General features: G+C 38.1%; 1 protein-coding gene across 1 annotated transcript in view; it reads left to right on the top strand.

Moving 5' to 3' along the window:
• Positions 1-1,529: 1,529 nt before the first annotated feature.
• The window catches only part of LOC143295968 (bromodomain adjacent to zinc finger domain protein 1A-like), a 30,522-nt gene continuing 16,948 nt past the window's right edge, over positions 1,530-15,103 (top strand). Inside the window, exons 1-11 of the mRNA XM_076607676.1 lie at positions 1,530-2,099; positions 4,987-5,262; positions 5,693-5,803; positions 6,635-6,724; positions 8,396-8,483; positions 8,810-9,041; positions 10,658-10,827; positions 11,795-11,890; positions 12,490-12,628; positions 13,295-13,474; positions 14,653-14,748. Of these exons, the coding sequence (XP_076463791.1) occupies positions 1,987-2,099; positions 4,987-5,262; positions 5,693-5,803; positions 6,635-6,724; positions 8,396-8,483; positions 8,810-9,041; positions 10,658-10,827; positions 11,795-11,890; positions 12,490-12,628; positions 13,295-13,474; positions 14,653-14,748 (1,591 nt within the window). The 5' untranslated portion in view covers positions 1,530-1,986. The remainder of the gene's footprint in view (positions 2,100-4,986; positions 5,263-5,692; positions 5,804-6,634; positions 6,725-8,395; positions 8,484-8,809; positions 9,042-10,657; positions 10,828-11,794; positions 11,891-12,489; positions 12,629-13,294; positions 13,475-14,652; positions 14,749-15,103) is intronic.

The following is a 15,103-nucleotide window of genomic DNA, read 5'->3' as shown; positions in this document are numbered from 1 at the left end:
ATTTGTTTATGTTATAAGACTCTTCTTGACTGAGAGAGAGGCTACATAGTAACTTGTGACAACAGCAACAATTCCGCCCCCACCATCCCCCCCCCAAAAAAAAAAAACAACAGAAAAAAAGAAAGAAAGAAAAAAACAACAACAACAAACAAAAAAACAAAACAAAAAAACCCAATCAACCAACCAACCAAACCCCACGTCTTGTTAATTTATGATTATTATTATTGTTATGATTGCCAGAGGAGGTCACGTGAGACATAGACACTAACAGTGTCTTTAATGCGTGAGACAAAAGAAAATAATATACAGTATGCTATTATTGTTATACGACAATGTTTCGAATGCATGTAGATGTGGGTTATCCTGATTTATATTTGAAAAAAAAAAGGAAAAAAAGCCTTTAGTACCACATCAACAATAAATTCACGGCCGCCACATTTGAAGTCATATCCGTCTTTTGTGACCATCGATGCAACAGCAATGCACACACACACACACACACACACACTCACACACACACACACCGTGAACAACAACAACGACAACAACAACAACAAAAACAGCAACAACAGAAACAACAACAACAAAAAAAACCCCACTACAACAACGACAACAAAACCCACATCGACTCATGTCTGTTATCTTTTTTTTATTTTTTTTTTTTTTTTTTTTTTTACTGTCATAGAACTCTCCATGACTGAGAGGCTAACAACAAATAGCAACAACTAAGGTCTTCTTAATCTATCACCGTCATAATCCTTATTATTATTGTTCATTAACTGCGATAAGAAATATATAAATCTGCTTGAGTTTGAAATATATAAATCTGCTTCAGTAATTGCTACCTTCTGCAACATTGACGTTCCGCTGCTTCCATGCCGGCATTGTTTATATTTGTCAGACTTTTTTTCCCGTCAATACGTCAACTACATTATTATTATTATGATGATGATGATGACGATAGTAATAATAATAATAACAGAATAATGATGATGATGATGATGATAATAATAATGATAATAATAATAATAATAATTGTTGTAGATGTTGTTGTTGTTTTTGTTATGGTACATCCACTCAAACTGGACAAGCACCACCTACAATTATATTAAAAACCAATTTTGTTTCCAAATTGACGAAGTCAGCGAGATGTGCTGCCTGTGAACGATCATTAAAAAAAAAGATAAAGAAAGAAAAAAAAAAGGGGGGGGGGTATGTCGAAGTGGGGTGGTGGTGCCAAACTAATTTTGTTGTAAGAAGGTAGCCAGGTTTTTAAAAAGGTAGCTCATTATTAAGCGTGATTTACTCTGTATGCTTAAGATTTTCGAACAAAAGACTGACAAAAGATTTACTCTTGATGGTCAAAATGAGAAGGGAAGCTACTGCTTCATAAAGTCGCTGCTGTTATTTCCCTCTAATGCGATCTTTAAGAAAAGAAACACCGTTGAGTCAGATGTTGCCCACAAATTTACATATTCGATAGTTGAGGTTATAGTTGACCAATGAAATCACGTGAGTTGGGTGCACTTCAAGCATGACTGTTCGGCAAAGGGTTATCAATTGGAGTCAGTGAAACAAAATACATTTTTCTAATTAGGCTGGTCAGACAACAGGAAGTATCAACAGTAAAGAAACGTAAATTTCAATGAACAATGTAACGTTGAGTTCAATGGATTAAGGACACTGCCTGCATACACGTGTTTGGAATTTTTTTTTTACCTACTTTACCTGGCTCGTGGTTTGTTGTGCGTAGAGTAGACGCGTGTTCTCATTACGCATACTTCTTTGTGCGAAGGCAGTCGAAGTAAAGAAAAATCTACGCTCTGATATTTTGTGAAATCAGAATAAATATTTCTGTCACGAGTGATGCGCGTTTGGCACGGACAGTGACATGTTTGAATACTCATTTTGAGTTTGTTGGAAAAGGAAGTTTCTTGTGACGACAACCGAAGCTTTGTGTTCCTTTCGGAAATATCAGTCTTGAATATGCCACTGCTTCGCAAGCAACCATTTCACAGAGTGAAACCGCCACCAGGTCTTCGCCCCGATGATGAAGTTTTCCTCTGCAGTATGACAAACGAAATCTTCAAAACATACGAGTAAGTATCCATCACGAGTTCCAAGCCTTTGGTGTGTGTTTCTGTGCGCGTGCTGCTCAGAACAGCTCTTGTTGATAATTGGTGAAAGAATAATTTGATTTTATTGTTTCAGCACATCATGCAACTAGAAGTTCACAAATTCATAATAAAAATGTTAGAAATCACACCATCCTTTAAACAAAAAATACTCAGAATCTTAGAATGGTTTTTAGTTAAGCTAATTAAAGTATGCCAAATACAGTTAGATTCTCATTTTCTTATTTTATACAATATACATGTATGTATGCGTGCATGCGCACATGCTCTCACATGATACAGTGACAAACACACACACACACACAAACATACGCATGCACACGTGCACGTGTATGATCATAATTTTACACACTAAAAGTAAAACATATTCTTTTTTTTTTAACGTCTAATATCACTGATAGTGAAAAGACGTTAAACTAAAGAACGACACACACATACACACACACTTGCACATACATATTATACCCCACTCTAACCGTCCCCCCTCCCACACATACAAGTGCACATAGACTTGTATGCACATGCCCATGTTTACACAAACACACTTGCACATGTGTACAGAGAAAGAGGAGTGGGGATGGCCAGGGTGGAGAGAGAGTGAGTCAATTAAAATAGTAATAATACATATGATATATGTCATATTGCTTGTGATTATGAAAGGTGATGATTCTGATTCTATTTTGAAGGGTACCTTAATGTTTTACTTTTAGTGTGTAAAATTATGATCAGATCTGGGTGATGAGTAGTTGCAATACATAAGATACACTGTCATTTCAAAAACATAAGTATATAAAAAACAAAAACAAAAAATCTCCATTCAGTCGCTTAAGATTTTACCAAAAATTGTTTTAAAATATTACTTAATTAAATTTTTGGCTGCCCATTCATCTGCACCCTTTTAATTTTGATGGTGTTATTTGCATGCTTTTATCCCAAAGGAAATGTTTAACCCTTTCACCGCCAAGCTCGCATTTATGCACAGGCGTGGTAGAGGACCCATGTCACTGAAAGGTGACCATTCATTGGTCTGTTATCCATGGACCTACTGCTCTTAATGTTCGGTGGTAGGATAGGCCATATTTTCTGTATACATTGCAGGGGGAATCCCCAGCTATTCTTAGCCGCTGTCTTTTCTGTGTTTATACCATAAGAGAATTTTGTTCTCTAAATTGACTGGTGGTGAAAGGATTAAACTGGAATTTGGTGGCAATTTTTATATTATTTTTTTTATTACCAATCATCAGTGCAGTGTTTTAATTTGTATCACATTTTTATAATTAATTTGTGTGTTCATAGCATCACCAATAAAAATGCCAGACAATTTTATTTCATATGAATAGAAACAACCATCAAGGAGCACCAGAGTGCATTGATGCAGAAACATACCACACATATGTTATGTGTCTTTGTACTATTACCAGCAGTTGAAGATTACTGCAAAAGACAGGATGCAGTGATGAAAATTAGGAACATGACATAAAAGGAAAATGATTATCCCCCTGAAGAGTATACATGATCCAGTAATTGACACCAGCTGTCAGTTCCATTTCATAATCTGTTCAGCCAGCTTAGACTAAGAAGTGAAAAAAGACTGGTGCCTTGTGAGAAGAAACAGCATAATTTGGAGGGATGGTACACAGAGAGAGACAGAGAGAGAGAGAGAGAGAGAGAGAGAGACAGAGAGAGAGGTACGATAAACAAACTGTCAAAAAGGTGTGATGGGGGGTTTGGTGGGGGTGGGGGGTATAACAGTGAAATGGTTATAAAGTGTCAGACTTTAAGTCTGATGGTCCTTGATTTCAATCCCAGTGTGGTGGGTTAAGTCAAGGGTGGATGGAGATTCTTCTGATCTCGCAATCCCCTCCACCCAGAATATGAAATGCGCACAACCCATGTCGGCATTTTGTGGGTTACGTAAACAAGAACACAAACAAGAACATACCCAGCATGCACACCCTGCAAATGGAGTATGGCTGCCTCTATTTGAGGTAAAATTTGTCTTGCACGTAAAAGCCCAATTGTACATGAGTGAATGTTAGAGTTAGAGCTCATGAATGCAGAAGCGGCAGCTAAAGTTTCTCTGTAGTTTCTCTGCAAGGAAGGTTACAACTTCCATATTTGGTGTCATATACTCCCGCTTATTTGCAAAAGAGACAGGAAAGTAATTTTTTAAGGAAAAAATATGATCACAAAACATTGTCACGAAAAAGTAGGTGTGTTTACTTTAAAACAAAGCAGTAAATTTTCTTTAAAAACAAGATTTTTGTTTAAAAATCACGTGTGTGCGCACACACACACACACACACACACACACACACAAAACACAACAACAAAAAACAACCCAAAGTAACACCAAACCATAAACAGGACTAGACATCCATTTTGTCTTTTAATCAGAAGTGCAGGACAATTAACACACTGCAAAAATGTTGCCTGATTGCCAAACAGAGAAACTCCACAGAAAAAAAAAAAAAAAAATCAAAACAACTAACATGCACACAAAAAAAGAAATAGCAAATTTCATGTGCACAGTCTGTTCACATCATTCTCATCAGCTGCAGCTTGAATTTATTATTCATCTATTTGACTGAATATGTCAGAATAACAAAGAAAATATTGTTATCATGTTTTAAATCAATTTGATAATTGTGATTTGTATGATTATATGTATCACATTGAACAAAGCCTAATTGAAGGCAATGGATACCAAACTGTCAAAGTGTTAATTACATGTGATAGAATTAAAAATACCTTATAAGTTATACCTGTACCTGTTAAGTAAAACTTTGTAAAATTGGTCATGTGTACTTTTGTTACTTATTACTTATACTTATGGTCCATTTTGTTTCAGGGAATTCTTTGAACGCACTATCTTGTGTAACAGTTTAGTGTGGTCATGTGCATTCACGGGACGATCTGGGCTGACGTATGCAGAGGCAATGGAGAGTGAGAGGATGGCTGAAAAACGCCTGGCTACCTTCGACTTTGCGCTGCAAAAACCTCTGCTATTCCTTGTGACCTTGACACAAAAGACACGATTTTTAGAACTGTGTGACAATATATTTCAGTTTGCCAACGAACGCTATTTCATTGGAGAAACGGTGGACGTTGTCATTGGGAGACAAATGTAAGTTATTCCAACTTATTTTATGTGTTTCTAATATATTTATGTGTTAATGTGGTTAATTGATTAAAGGAAATGCATGTGCTGCATTATCATTATTGTTATTTTAAAACATTTGATTATTTTATTTGATTATGTATTTAAAAAATATTTCCGCTTTGACACATGTTTTACTTTGTTTTTCCTTTTCCCTTTTTCTAAAATTTTTCCTTGATCATTACTAAGTTACTTTTGGTTTCTCTTTCTTTGTAAATGAACAAAATCTGCAACTCTTTGAATTCTGCTGATACACCTAAGATTAGTTGAACTGAGGTGATATGTTATTATATATTGTGTAGTATACAGAATAGTTTTTATGCTATACTTTTGAAAAAAATGTTTTTCACAGTAATATGTAAGATTTGCTTTGATGATGCCATTCCATTGTGGACAGGATGCCAGCGGTCATATTACGTGTTGTGGCCCCACCCAGATCAGTTCCGTCCAAGAATAATGGAGAAGTCATCGTCATTGATGAAGATTCTGAACCAGACGAGGAGGAACGGTAATTAAGTACTAGTTGATAGTAATAGCTCTGACAGCATTATTGTGATTTTTTTTGTTTCCGTTTTTGGTGCCCCATCATCTGCACTGTTTTAGCAGCACTGCTCGGACACTGCTCATTCTGAGTCCCTCATGTACAGCTACACAAGGGTTTGTCTGCCACAGTCTGAACGCGACAGTGCTCAAGGTGCTGTCAGGTGTTATGTCACCAGGAGGGCCTCACACTGAAGAAGACATTTTGCTGCTGCCATGTCACTTTGATGGTGTACAGTAGTGTCTGTTCTGATCCGTTTCACTATATCTATGTGACATTTTTAGTTTTTTCCTTCCATATTCTCTTTGTGGTATTATTCTCTATTGGTGGTCGGTCATCTCAGCTCTTCCAAGCATAGCCTCACCAAGAATTGACTTGTTGCAGTTCTAGGACATGGAACTGTTGGTATCATGTAGCACACATGTATTTATTAGTATTGATGACAGTTATATGAATAGCAAAGCCACAGAGCCAGACGGACAGGTGGAACAGAAAAGTGGTAAAAGCATTAGACTTCGATTCCTCAGAAAACATGTGTGGTATCATGAACTTCATTGTTTTGCAGGTGTTTTTTTGTGTGCTGTTGTTGTTTCTTTCAGATATGACATTTTGTGTTTAATGTAGTTGAATAACATAATATTTTATTTAGTTGGGCAGTCCTTATATGGCCCTGTGCAGTCAGCTAGGTTTTATTTGCAGCAAAACCAGTGTAGTAATACAGTGAGGTAATATTGACTGCATTTTGATTGATATTGAAAGGCTGTATATCATATTTTGTATGTGTTTTTTTTTTTTCAGTGAACCTCCCCCTGCAGGTGAAATGATGTATGTGGTGGGTCTAACTTCCAGCACCAACAGAAGGGTCATGGTCAAAGCTGTACAGATCAGGTGGGGCTCAGTTTTGTGTGTGTATGTGTGTGTGTGTGTGTGGCATCGTTTATTCTGTATTTTACTTGATACTGATAGCATGTTGATTTTGTGTGGAGATGGTTGTATAGTGCTGGGTTTGGTTTATATTTCCTTTCACTTAGTTGTGGGAATACTGTTTATAATAATTGTCAAGGCAACATACACTTGGGAATGTGTGCTTTGAGAGGTGTGAGACTGTTGGTAGTGATTTCAACAGCCAATTCTTCAGTCTCTACTAAAAGACTTTTTTCAGTTTCGCAAGTTTCAGTTTCATCCATTTTTCATTGTGGATTCTGGAGACTCACTGTCACATTACACCTGCCACAGTCATAACAACACAAGCACCCTTACACTCATTCATACGTCCACACACATGATACACACTTCGTAACTTGAAAAAAAGTTGAGGACCACTTCATGTGGAGTGTTGGCCTAGTGATAACATGTCCGCCTAGGAAGCAAGAGAATCTGAGCGCACTGGTTTGAATCCCACAGGTCCCATGCGTAGCATGCACTCAGCGCATATATAAAAGACCCCATGGCTTTGTTTCTGGGAAAATTCTATAGAAAAATCCACACTGATAGGAAAACAAATAAAATTGCAGGCTGGAAAAAATACCAAAAAATAGGTGGTGCTGTCAGTGTAGCGATGAGCTCTCCCTTGGGAATTTCATGTAGAGAAATCTGTTGTGACAAAAAGAGTAACACAATACAATACAATACAATACAATACAATACAAGCTTGTATACTTTCGTAAAATGTAGAAAACAAAATTCAGAGATGACTTAAAATATGCAGGTTGCATAAAGTTTACCACTGGCTTCTCTCTGAATGCACAGCTGATTTCAGGCACAGTTTCAGTTTGTTTCATTTTCTCAAGCAGTCATCATTGTGTTTGGACAAATCCATATACGCTACACCACATATGCTAGATATCTCACCAGCAGCATAACCCAATGCGCTCAGTCAGGCCTCGAGTGCTTGCATATTTGTGTATCTACCAGAGTGGACTTCTTCTACAGACTTTTGCCAGAGGACAGCAATGTTGTAGCCATGGGTTTTTTTTTCCAGTGCACCAAGTGCAAACTGCATATGAGACCTTGTTTTATCGTCTCATCCGAATGGCTAGATGCTCAGTTTGATTTCCCAAACTTTGAAGAAAGGGTGAGAATGGGATTCAAACCCAGGCATTCACAGACTCTCTGTATTAGCAGATGAATGTCTTAACCATTCTGCCACATTCCTCAGATTCAGGCACATGTGCCACTCATTAATGAACAACTGTGTTGTTTTTCAGTGCAAAAATTAGTAAGTGCAAGTGCATGGTTATAAGTTCTACTCATAATGGCTGCATACATTTCTGTTTGCTGAAAATTCAACATTATTTCACAATGCCCACAAAAAGAAAACTTCATTTAGAAAATATTTTTCATACACACAGTATCACACATACATTTTTATATGCTTTTTTTTTTTAAGAAATAAAAGTGAAACTGAAAGAAAATTTGAAGAAGGAAAAACATTTATTTCAAGATAAAGATAAATGACATGCATATATATATTTGTTTTCATCAATTTTACAGCTGTTTGCTATAGTATTTAATAATAGGATATTTCTTTATTTTGTTGTTTGTGCATGTGTGTTCCAGTCGCAAAAAAGGCGCTTACAACCGAGACCGAAACAAGCTGTTTCTGAAGCACAAATGTCATTCAGTCAATGGCATTTGGTGTGTGAAGGTAGGAAGTCTGATTGTAATAATTTTTGTTATATGATATAACATTTTTTAGAAAATTATTTTTCAGCCTTTTTACAAGTAAAAAAGCATTAAGAACATAAGTTCAGTTAATGTAAAGTACAGTCAGAATTATGCCTGATTTCAGTACTGTGGGTTTCACATTTAGTCAATATTAGTTTGTCTTGTTGTATATCTCAGATAGAAAATTGAAATGAATAAATAAAGGAATAGATAAATAAAAAACTGCATTGGATTCACATTTAGCATGTGTTAACAATTTATGCACTGCATAATAATCACTCACACACTTGTCGGTTTCTCATTCAGGACACAGTCCGGCAGAAGTTGCGCCTCATGGACGCAAAGTACGAGAACTTTTTTGCGGGGTCACGACCCCGATTTGCGGTGTCAGAGAAGAGGAAGGGGTGGGCAAAGCCATTGGACTTGACAATGCCCTCCTCCTCCATGCCCAGTTCTTCCAGTCCCATGCCCAGCACATCATCGCGCCAGTCATCGACCCAACAGTCACCAGCTGCCTCACTTAGCGGCGAATCTCCAGGTAAGTGTGTATCTTTTTTATTATAAATTTTTTTAATCAGGGTCGGAATATAGATGCCTGGAGGGAATAGTAAGTCCCGGTTCATATTTTAAAAAACTTGTTTTTTAGTTGTTTTAAAAAAAAATTTTTTTAATTGTAGTGCCCCAGAATTTTGGACATTTTTGTTTTCAATATTTCAGTGATGTTGGTGGAGGTGATGCATCTGCTGCTGCTGTGGAGCTCCTTTTAGGTTAGGGACTACTTGGCAATGCTGTACTCTCATTAGATATATATATATATATATATATATATATATATATATATATATATATATCCTGGTGTTAACAAGGCTGAGAGATACAGACACCTGCATTGGTGATTGGGAAATTTGAGCAACACTTCCAAAGACACATCCATGAGGTGGATGACCCTTGACTGTGTGGTCATAGTTGTCTCATTTGAGCCCATAACACACTTAGCTTTGGGTAGGAGCTGACCACAGGGTGGACAAGCCCACCTCTTATGGGGATCCAACTCATGTCCTCCCAGTCATTAGTCTGGTGCTAATCACTTCAGCACAGTGGCTGTTTAAAAGAAGAGATTGCCACAAATTCCAAACTTTGGGGCATTTTTTTTGTTCATCAATCTTGACCCCTGGGCCTTTTTCATGAGTGTACTTTATTGGTGGGTAAACATTCCATGCAAATGATGTCAGTTAGAAGTGTTTTGAGACATTTTACTGAACTACTATCAGCTAACACAGTTTGATGTCTTTTTTCTGTTTTTTGTGTCTGACACTCCTGGTAACTCATGCAGTTTGATCCTTTTTTTTTCTCTCTCTGAGACTCCAGTTAACTCACTGAGTCATGTGCCCAGACAGTTCTCTGGCGTCAAAATTTATCCCATTAAAACATTTTTCATGTTCCTACATATGCATAAACTACAAGCAAAGGGAACTAACTTCTTCTGTATTTCTGGATGTGTCCACAAGTAATTTGAAGGAAAAACAGTATATTTTCTGCGTTTTTCTGCATCAGTGTGGCGTGGAAGCCTGCCAAGCCTGTAAACTCCCTAGGATTGAAAGGGTCAAAGCCTCACAGTCTTGGTGTCTACTGTCTGTTACTTCCACGTTTCACTTTCATGTTTCAAGGGTCAGCTAAAGATATGAGTAAAATATTCTGGTGCTAGCGTTACTTTACTTAGACTTAAAGACCTAAATTTTTTCATATATTGATATAGCATCCATATTGAAAATGCCGTTTTTAATTGCACATACTTAACCGTGACCCAACTAGTGCAGACTCCGGCAGGGGTCTGACATTCCTGTCCTGTGCAAACTACAATCCGCCTATGCGGAGAAAGCGAAACTATGGCCGATAACCTCCCGGAAGTAGGTAACCTCCCCTTTGTCCCGCTGGCTAGCGCCCTCTTTTTCCGGCAGCCATCATGACTCCTGTTCCTGTGCTCTTCATACGGCTAAGTTTTTTTTTTGTATTTTCTGCCTGTCTGTCGATTCTCTGGCGTTCTTGTTTGTTGTCAATGTCTCCAACCAGGTCACATAATTATTTATTATTATTATTAATATTAATGTTATTATTGTTATTTCTTTATTTATTATATTTTTTCTGTGTGTCTAGGAGGGGCAGGCAGTCCGAAGGAGTCAAAGTTGGCAGCAGAGAGACAGACGCTGAAACAGCAGGAGAGACTGGAAAAACTGGCCAAGCAACTTGCCATACGGAAGAAGTTTGAGGAAGAGAAGCAAAGAATGAAGGAAGAGAAGGAGAGGTTGAGAGAGGAGAGAGAAAAGGTAAAGGAAAGAAGTGTTCTGTTGATTTGTGCCTGTGTTTAGGTTTTGTGTTATTTGTTTTAAATGTTTGGACATATTGAACATAAATTGAAAATGAAATGACATAACTGTGCAACACTGATAGAAAATGTATACAAATGAAATAGAATATAAACTGTCACTGTAATATCTAAATTACTTGGATTCAACAGAACTTCTTATCACTTCAACAAGAAAAATTAAAATTTTTTTTAAAAGATTGCACTAAAGTATGACTTTGTGGAATGAATTGAACTTGTAAATCAAATACTTGGACACACCAAGGTAAAATAAAAAAAATCTCTTGTTGCTTTCTTTTCACAGTCTGCAAAAATGTCCTCAAGAAAATTTAATCTTTCAAGGTCATTGAAAAACTTACAACTGCTACTTAGAGATTTAATTTAACTACAAGATTTAATTTAGAATGAATGTGAACATGAAGCACTGATCACACATTTTTCTCTTTTGAAATAAGTTTTGAAATTTTTTTTAAAAAGTAGAAGAAAAGCGTAAACCTGACAATATGGCATGGAGAGCCTTGGCCAAAGGAATGATTCAGCGCTTGTTGATTTTAGAGGCATTTGATTGGCTAAGAGCGGACCGGGCAAGACGGGTCGTCTTTTCACTGTTAGCCGTGTGAAATTTGGCCAAGCAGAGCAAACCGATAGGCCTAGTTTGCATCAGTTTGACATGGTAAGTGTGTGTATCACCAAACATGGAGTATAATACAAACTCCTCCTTTTGATATTACACTCTCATACCGGTAACATAGACTGGAGAGGCAGGCAAATATGTATGCAAATGTTCTTGGCATTACAAAACTGGAGTGTTTACCAAACACAATTATAACATGTTTCCACTAAAATATTTTACACACACACACACACACACAAATGACATACATACTGCTGATAGAGATGGCTATATTTATGAATGGTGTATGTACCAGGAACGTCAGAAGAAGCTGGAAGAAAAGAAGCAACAGATGCTGCAGATGAGGGAATGGAGCCGTCCACGAGAAGACATGGAATGCGATGATCTGAAGGTAATAGACAGTGGTTGTTCTGTACATTTTGTGATGAAGAGATTGCTACATGTAGGTACCTATCCTTGGAGCTGTAAAAAATAGTTTAATGTGTGGTTGTTTATGTTGGATGTGTGTGAGTACATAACAAGAATTATTTTTTCAATGTGCATATTCTATTATTCATTAAGAGAGTGCAGTTTGCAGACATGCCGGCATTCTTGTACACAGACTTGACAGTGTAACAAGACTGGTTTTTGGTATCAGCTGTTTGTAAGAGAAGGGGAAACAGACAACTTATGCATATGATTTACAAATAATGGTTGGGTGTTGATATGAGATTACACCTTTTTTATGTGTGTACAAGGCACTTTGGGTTATGATTATTAAAAATAAATATTTCAAGATAATTTTATACATAAGATTCTCCACACAGTGTCACACAAAATTCTTATTTCAAAGTAGAATATAAATGGCGGTCTGTGATCTGATACTGAGTGTGTACCTCTCACCGTTTCTCTGTGCTTCGTTTTCTTTCGCTGTTGTGTGCTATAATATACGATGAAACTAAACCTTTGTTACACCTTTTTAAAAAAAACAACAACACTTCTTTTCTACAGCCATTACCAGAGTTCAAGGAGCTGAAGACGAAAATACCGACACACTTGTTTGGTGAAGCTCTGATGGTCCTGGAGTATGTGAGCGCCTTCAAGTCGGTGTTTGACTTTGAGCAGTTTTTTCCCAAAGGATTTTCATGGGGTGTGTATCAGTCATATTTATATGTTTATAGATTTTGTATTGTTTAAAGATTATGGCCATCGGTGAAGTGGTTTTTTTCATGAGGAAGGTTAAAGATTGATGGTCCTGTAGCCTGTTATTGGCACAGGGGCAGTGAATTCATTCATATCCATTGTGTCTAAAGCTCGGCATGGCAAGGCCCAATCTCCTCCTTCCACCACCTTTAACCATCCTGAACTGAAATCAAGCACCCATTAACACCTGGGTAGAGTGAGAAAAAATTAGAGTAAAGTGCCTTTTTATTTGGAAAGGTGAAGAAAGAAAAACACATTGTTTCGCCACTTTAACCATCCTGAACCGAAGTCAAATACCCATTAATATCTGGGAGGAGTGAAAAAAATCGGAGTAAAGCACCTTTTTTATTTGGAAAGGTGAAGGAAGAAAAACAACATTTTTTTTTTTTTAATAATTATTTCTCTTTGTTCCCCCAGAGCACATGGAGGCAGTAGTGATGGAGGTTGACCTGAACCAAAATCAAGTACCCATTAACACCTAGGTAGAATGAGAAAAAAATTGGAGGAAAGCACCTTTTTATTTGGAAAGGTGAAGGAAGGAAGAAAAAAAAAAACCCAAAAAACAAAACAAACGAACAATTTTTTTTTTAAAGATTTCCCTTTGTTCCCCCAGAGCACATGGAGGCAGCAGTGACGGAGGCTGACCAGCAGGGCCCGCTGTGTGACCTGCTGCAGATGTTGCTGTGCGCCCTCTTCAACCTGCAGGAGGCTGAGGCTGGGGAGGTGCAGGCTGAGGCTGCTGAAGGCTTGCTGGAGGAGTGCGAGAAGAAAGCGGCCACAGCTCAGCAAGCAGGTGGGTGGGTGTGTGGGTTGGTTTGATCGCTGGATGCATGGATAGGTTCGATATTGGGTGAATAGGTTAGTTTGATGGGTGATTGGATGGGTGGGTTGGTTCGATTGCTGGGTGGGCAGGTGGTTGGTTTGATATTGGGTGGGTAGGTTGGTTCGATTGCTGGGTGGGCAGGTGGTTGGTTTGATATTGGGTGGGTAGGTTAGTTTGATGGGTGATTGGATGGGTGGGTTGGTTCGATTGCTGGGTGGGCAGGTGGTTGGTTTGATATTGGGTGGACTGGTTAGTTTGATGGCTGGATGGGCGGGTGGTTGGTTTGATGGGTGGGTGGATAGGTTTAATATTGGGTAGGCAGGTTAGTTTGATGGCTGGGTGGGCAGGTTGTTGGTTTGATGGGGTGGGTGGGTGGGTGGATAGGTTTGATACTGGGTGGGCAGGCTAGTTTGATTGCTTTTGGTTTGATTGGATGGGTGAGTTGGTTTGATTGCGGGGTGGGTGGGTGGATAGGTTTGATACTAGGTGGGTTGTTTTTGATGGTGGGTGCATGGGTGGGTCTGCTGTGTGGGGTGGTTTGCTGGTTGAGTGAGTTCAATGGGTGGGTGGGTGGAGTGGTTTAGACGATGGGGGGTAGAGGGGGGTTGGTTGGTTTGCTGGGTGAGTGGGTGGGTGGGTTTGTTTGATGGTGGTAGGGTTGGTTGTTTTTCTAGGTGGTATAGTTGTGGGCTGTTTTGGAAGGATCTGCCAAGAAAAGAAGAAAGAAAGATCACTTCTGTCATTTTGCAAAGAATGATGATGTTTTTTTTACTGAAGATATATTTCATGTATTCTTATGTTGTTTGTTTTTTTTCAATTTTTGAATTAAAAAATCAGTCTTACACATATTTGTTCATGTAAAATAACTTTTCTGAGCTTGAACTTTCCTCTTTTTCTGTTTGCTCTTTGATTCTAACTTTGTCTGTGAAATACTTTTAGCACAGAAAGAGTGACATGTGCATACATAGTAATGCACAAAACCAGACGTTCAGTGCATTCCAGAACATTCAAATGATCCTCAACATTTGTCTGACTATAACATCTATCTTTATCAAGCCTTTGGCAGCCCTGAAATGGCCCCATTGCGGTCAGCTGGGCTATAGGCAAAAAGATTTGATTTGAAGAGCCTGGGAAACTTGTGTGTTCAGGGGATGAGGAGAATGGGGAGGAAGACGACCAGATTTCAAACAACGAGCTGATGCGTTCTGCCATCCTGACGGCCCAGTTTTCACAGCTGACATTCGGTAATGCACTGTATCATGTGATTTGCGTTATTGTGCTGTTAAAGAATTATGAGACACGTCCTTTTTACATTTTGACATTTGTTGTCTCATGTCCACTATTTTTGTCGTCATGTGTGTTTTTCTTCAACTTTTTGTTTATTATTTTTTTTATTTGAAATGATAGTGATTACTTTTACAGGTACATTTGCCACTAAGACGTTTGCTAAAAAAATGCATGATATTTTCTTTGTCATTAGTTAATTCATGTTCACAGTCTGGTGTGTGCGTGGTGTGTGTGTGTGTGTGTGTGTGTGTGTGTCTGCGCGTAATGTGTGTGTGTGTGTGTGTGTATGTGTGTGTTTTCTTTGTTTTTGTA

This window comes from Babylonia areolata, chromosome 21, assembly GCF_041734735.1.
Source record: "Babylonia areolata isolate BAREFJ2019XMU chromosome 21, ASM4173473v1, whole genome shotgun sequence".
Classification (NCBI taxonomy): domain Eukaryota; kingdom Metazoa; phylum Mollusca; class Gastropoda; order Neogastropoda; family Buccinidae; genus Babylonia; species Babylonia areolata.
Note: the sequence above shows the minus strand (reverse complement) of the source record. Positions and strands in the feature narration are given on the sequence as shown.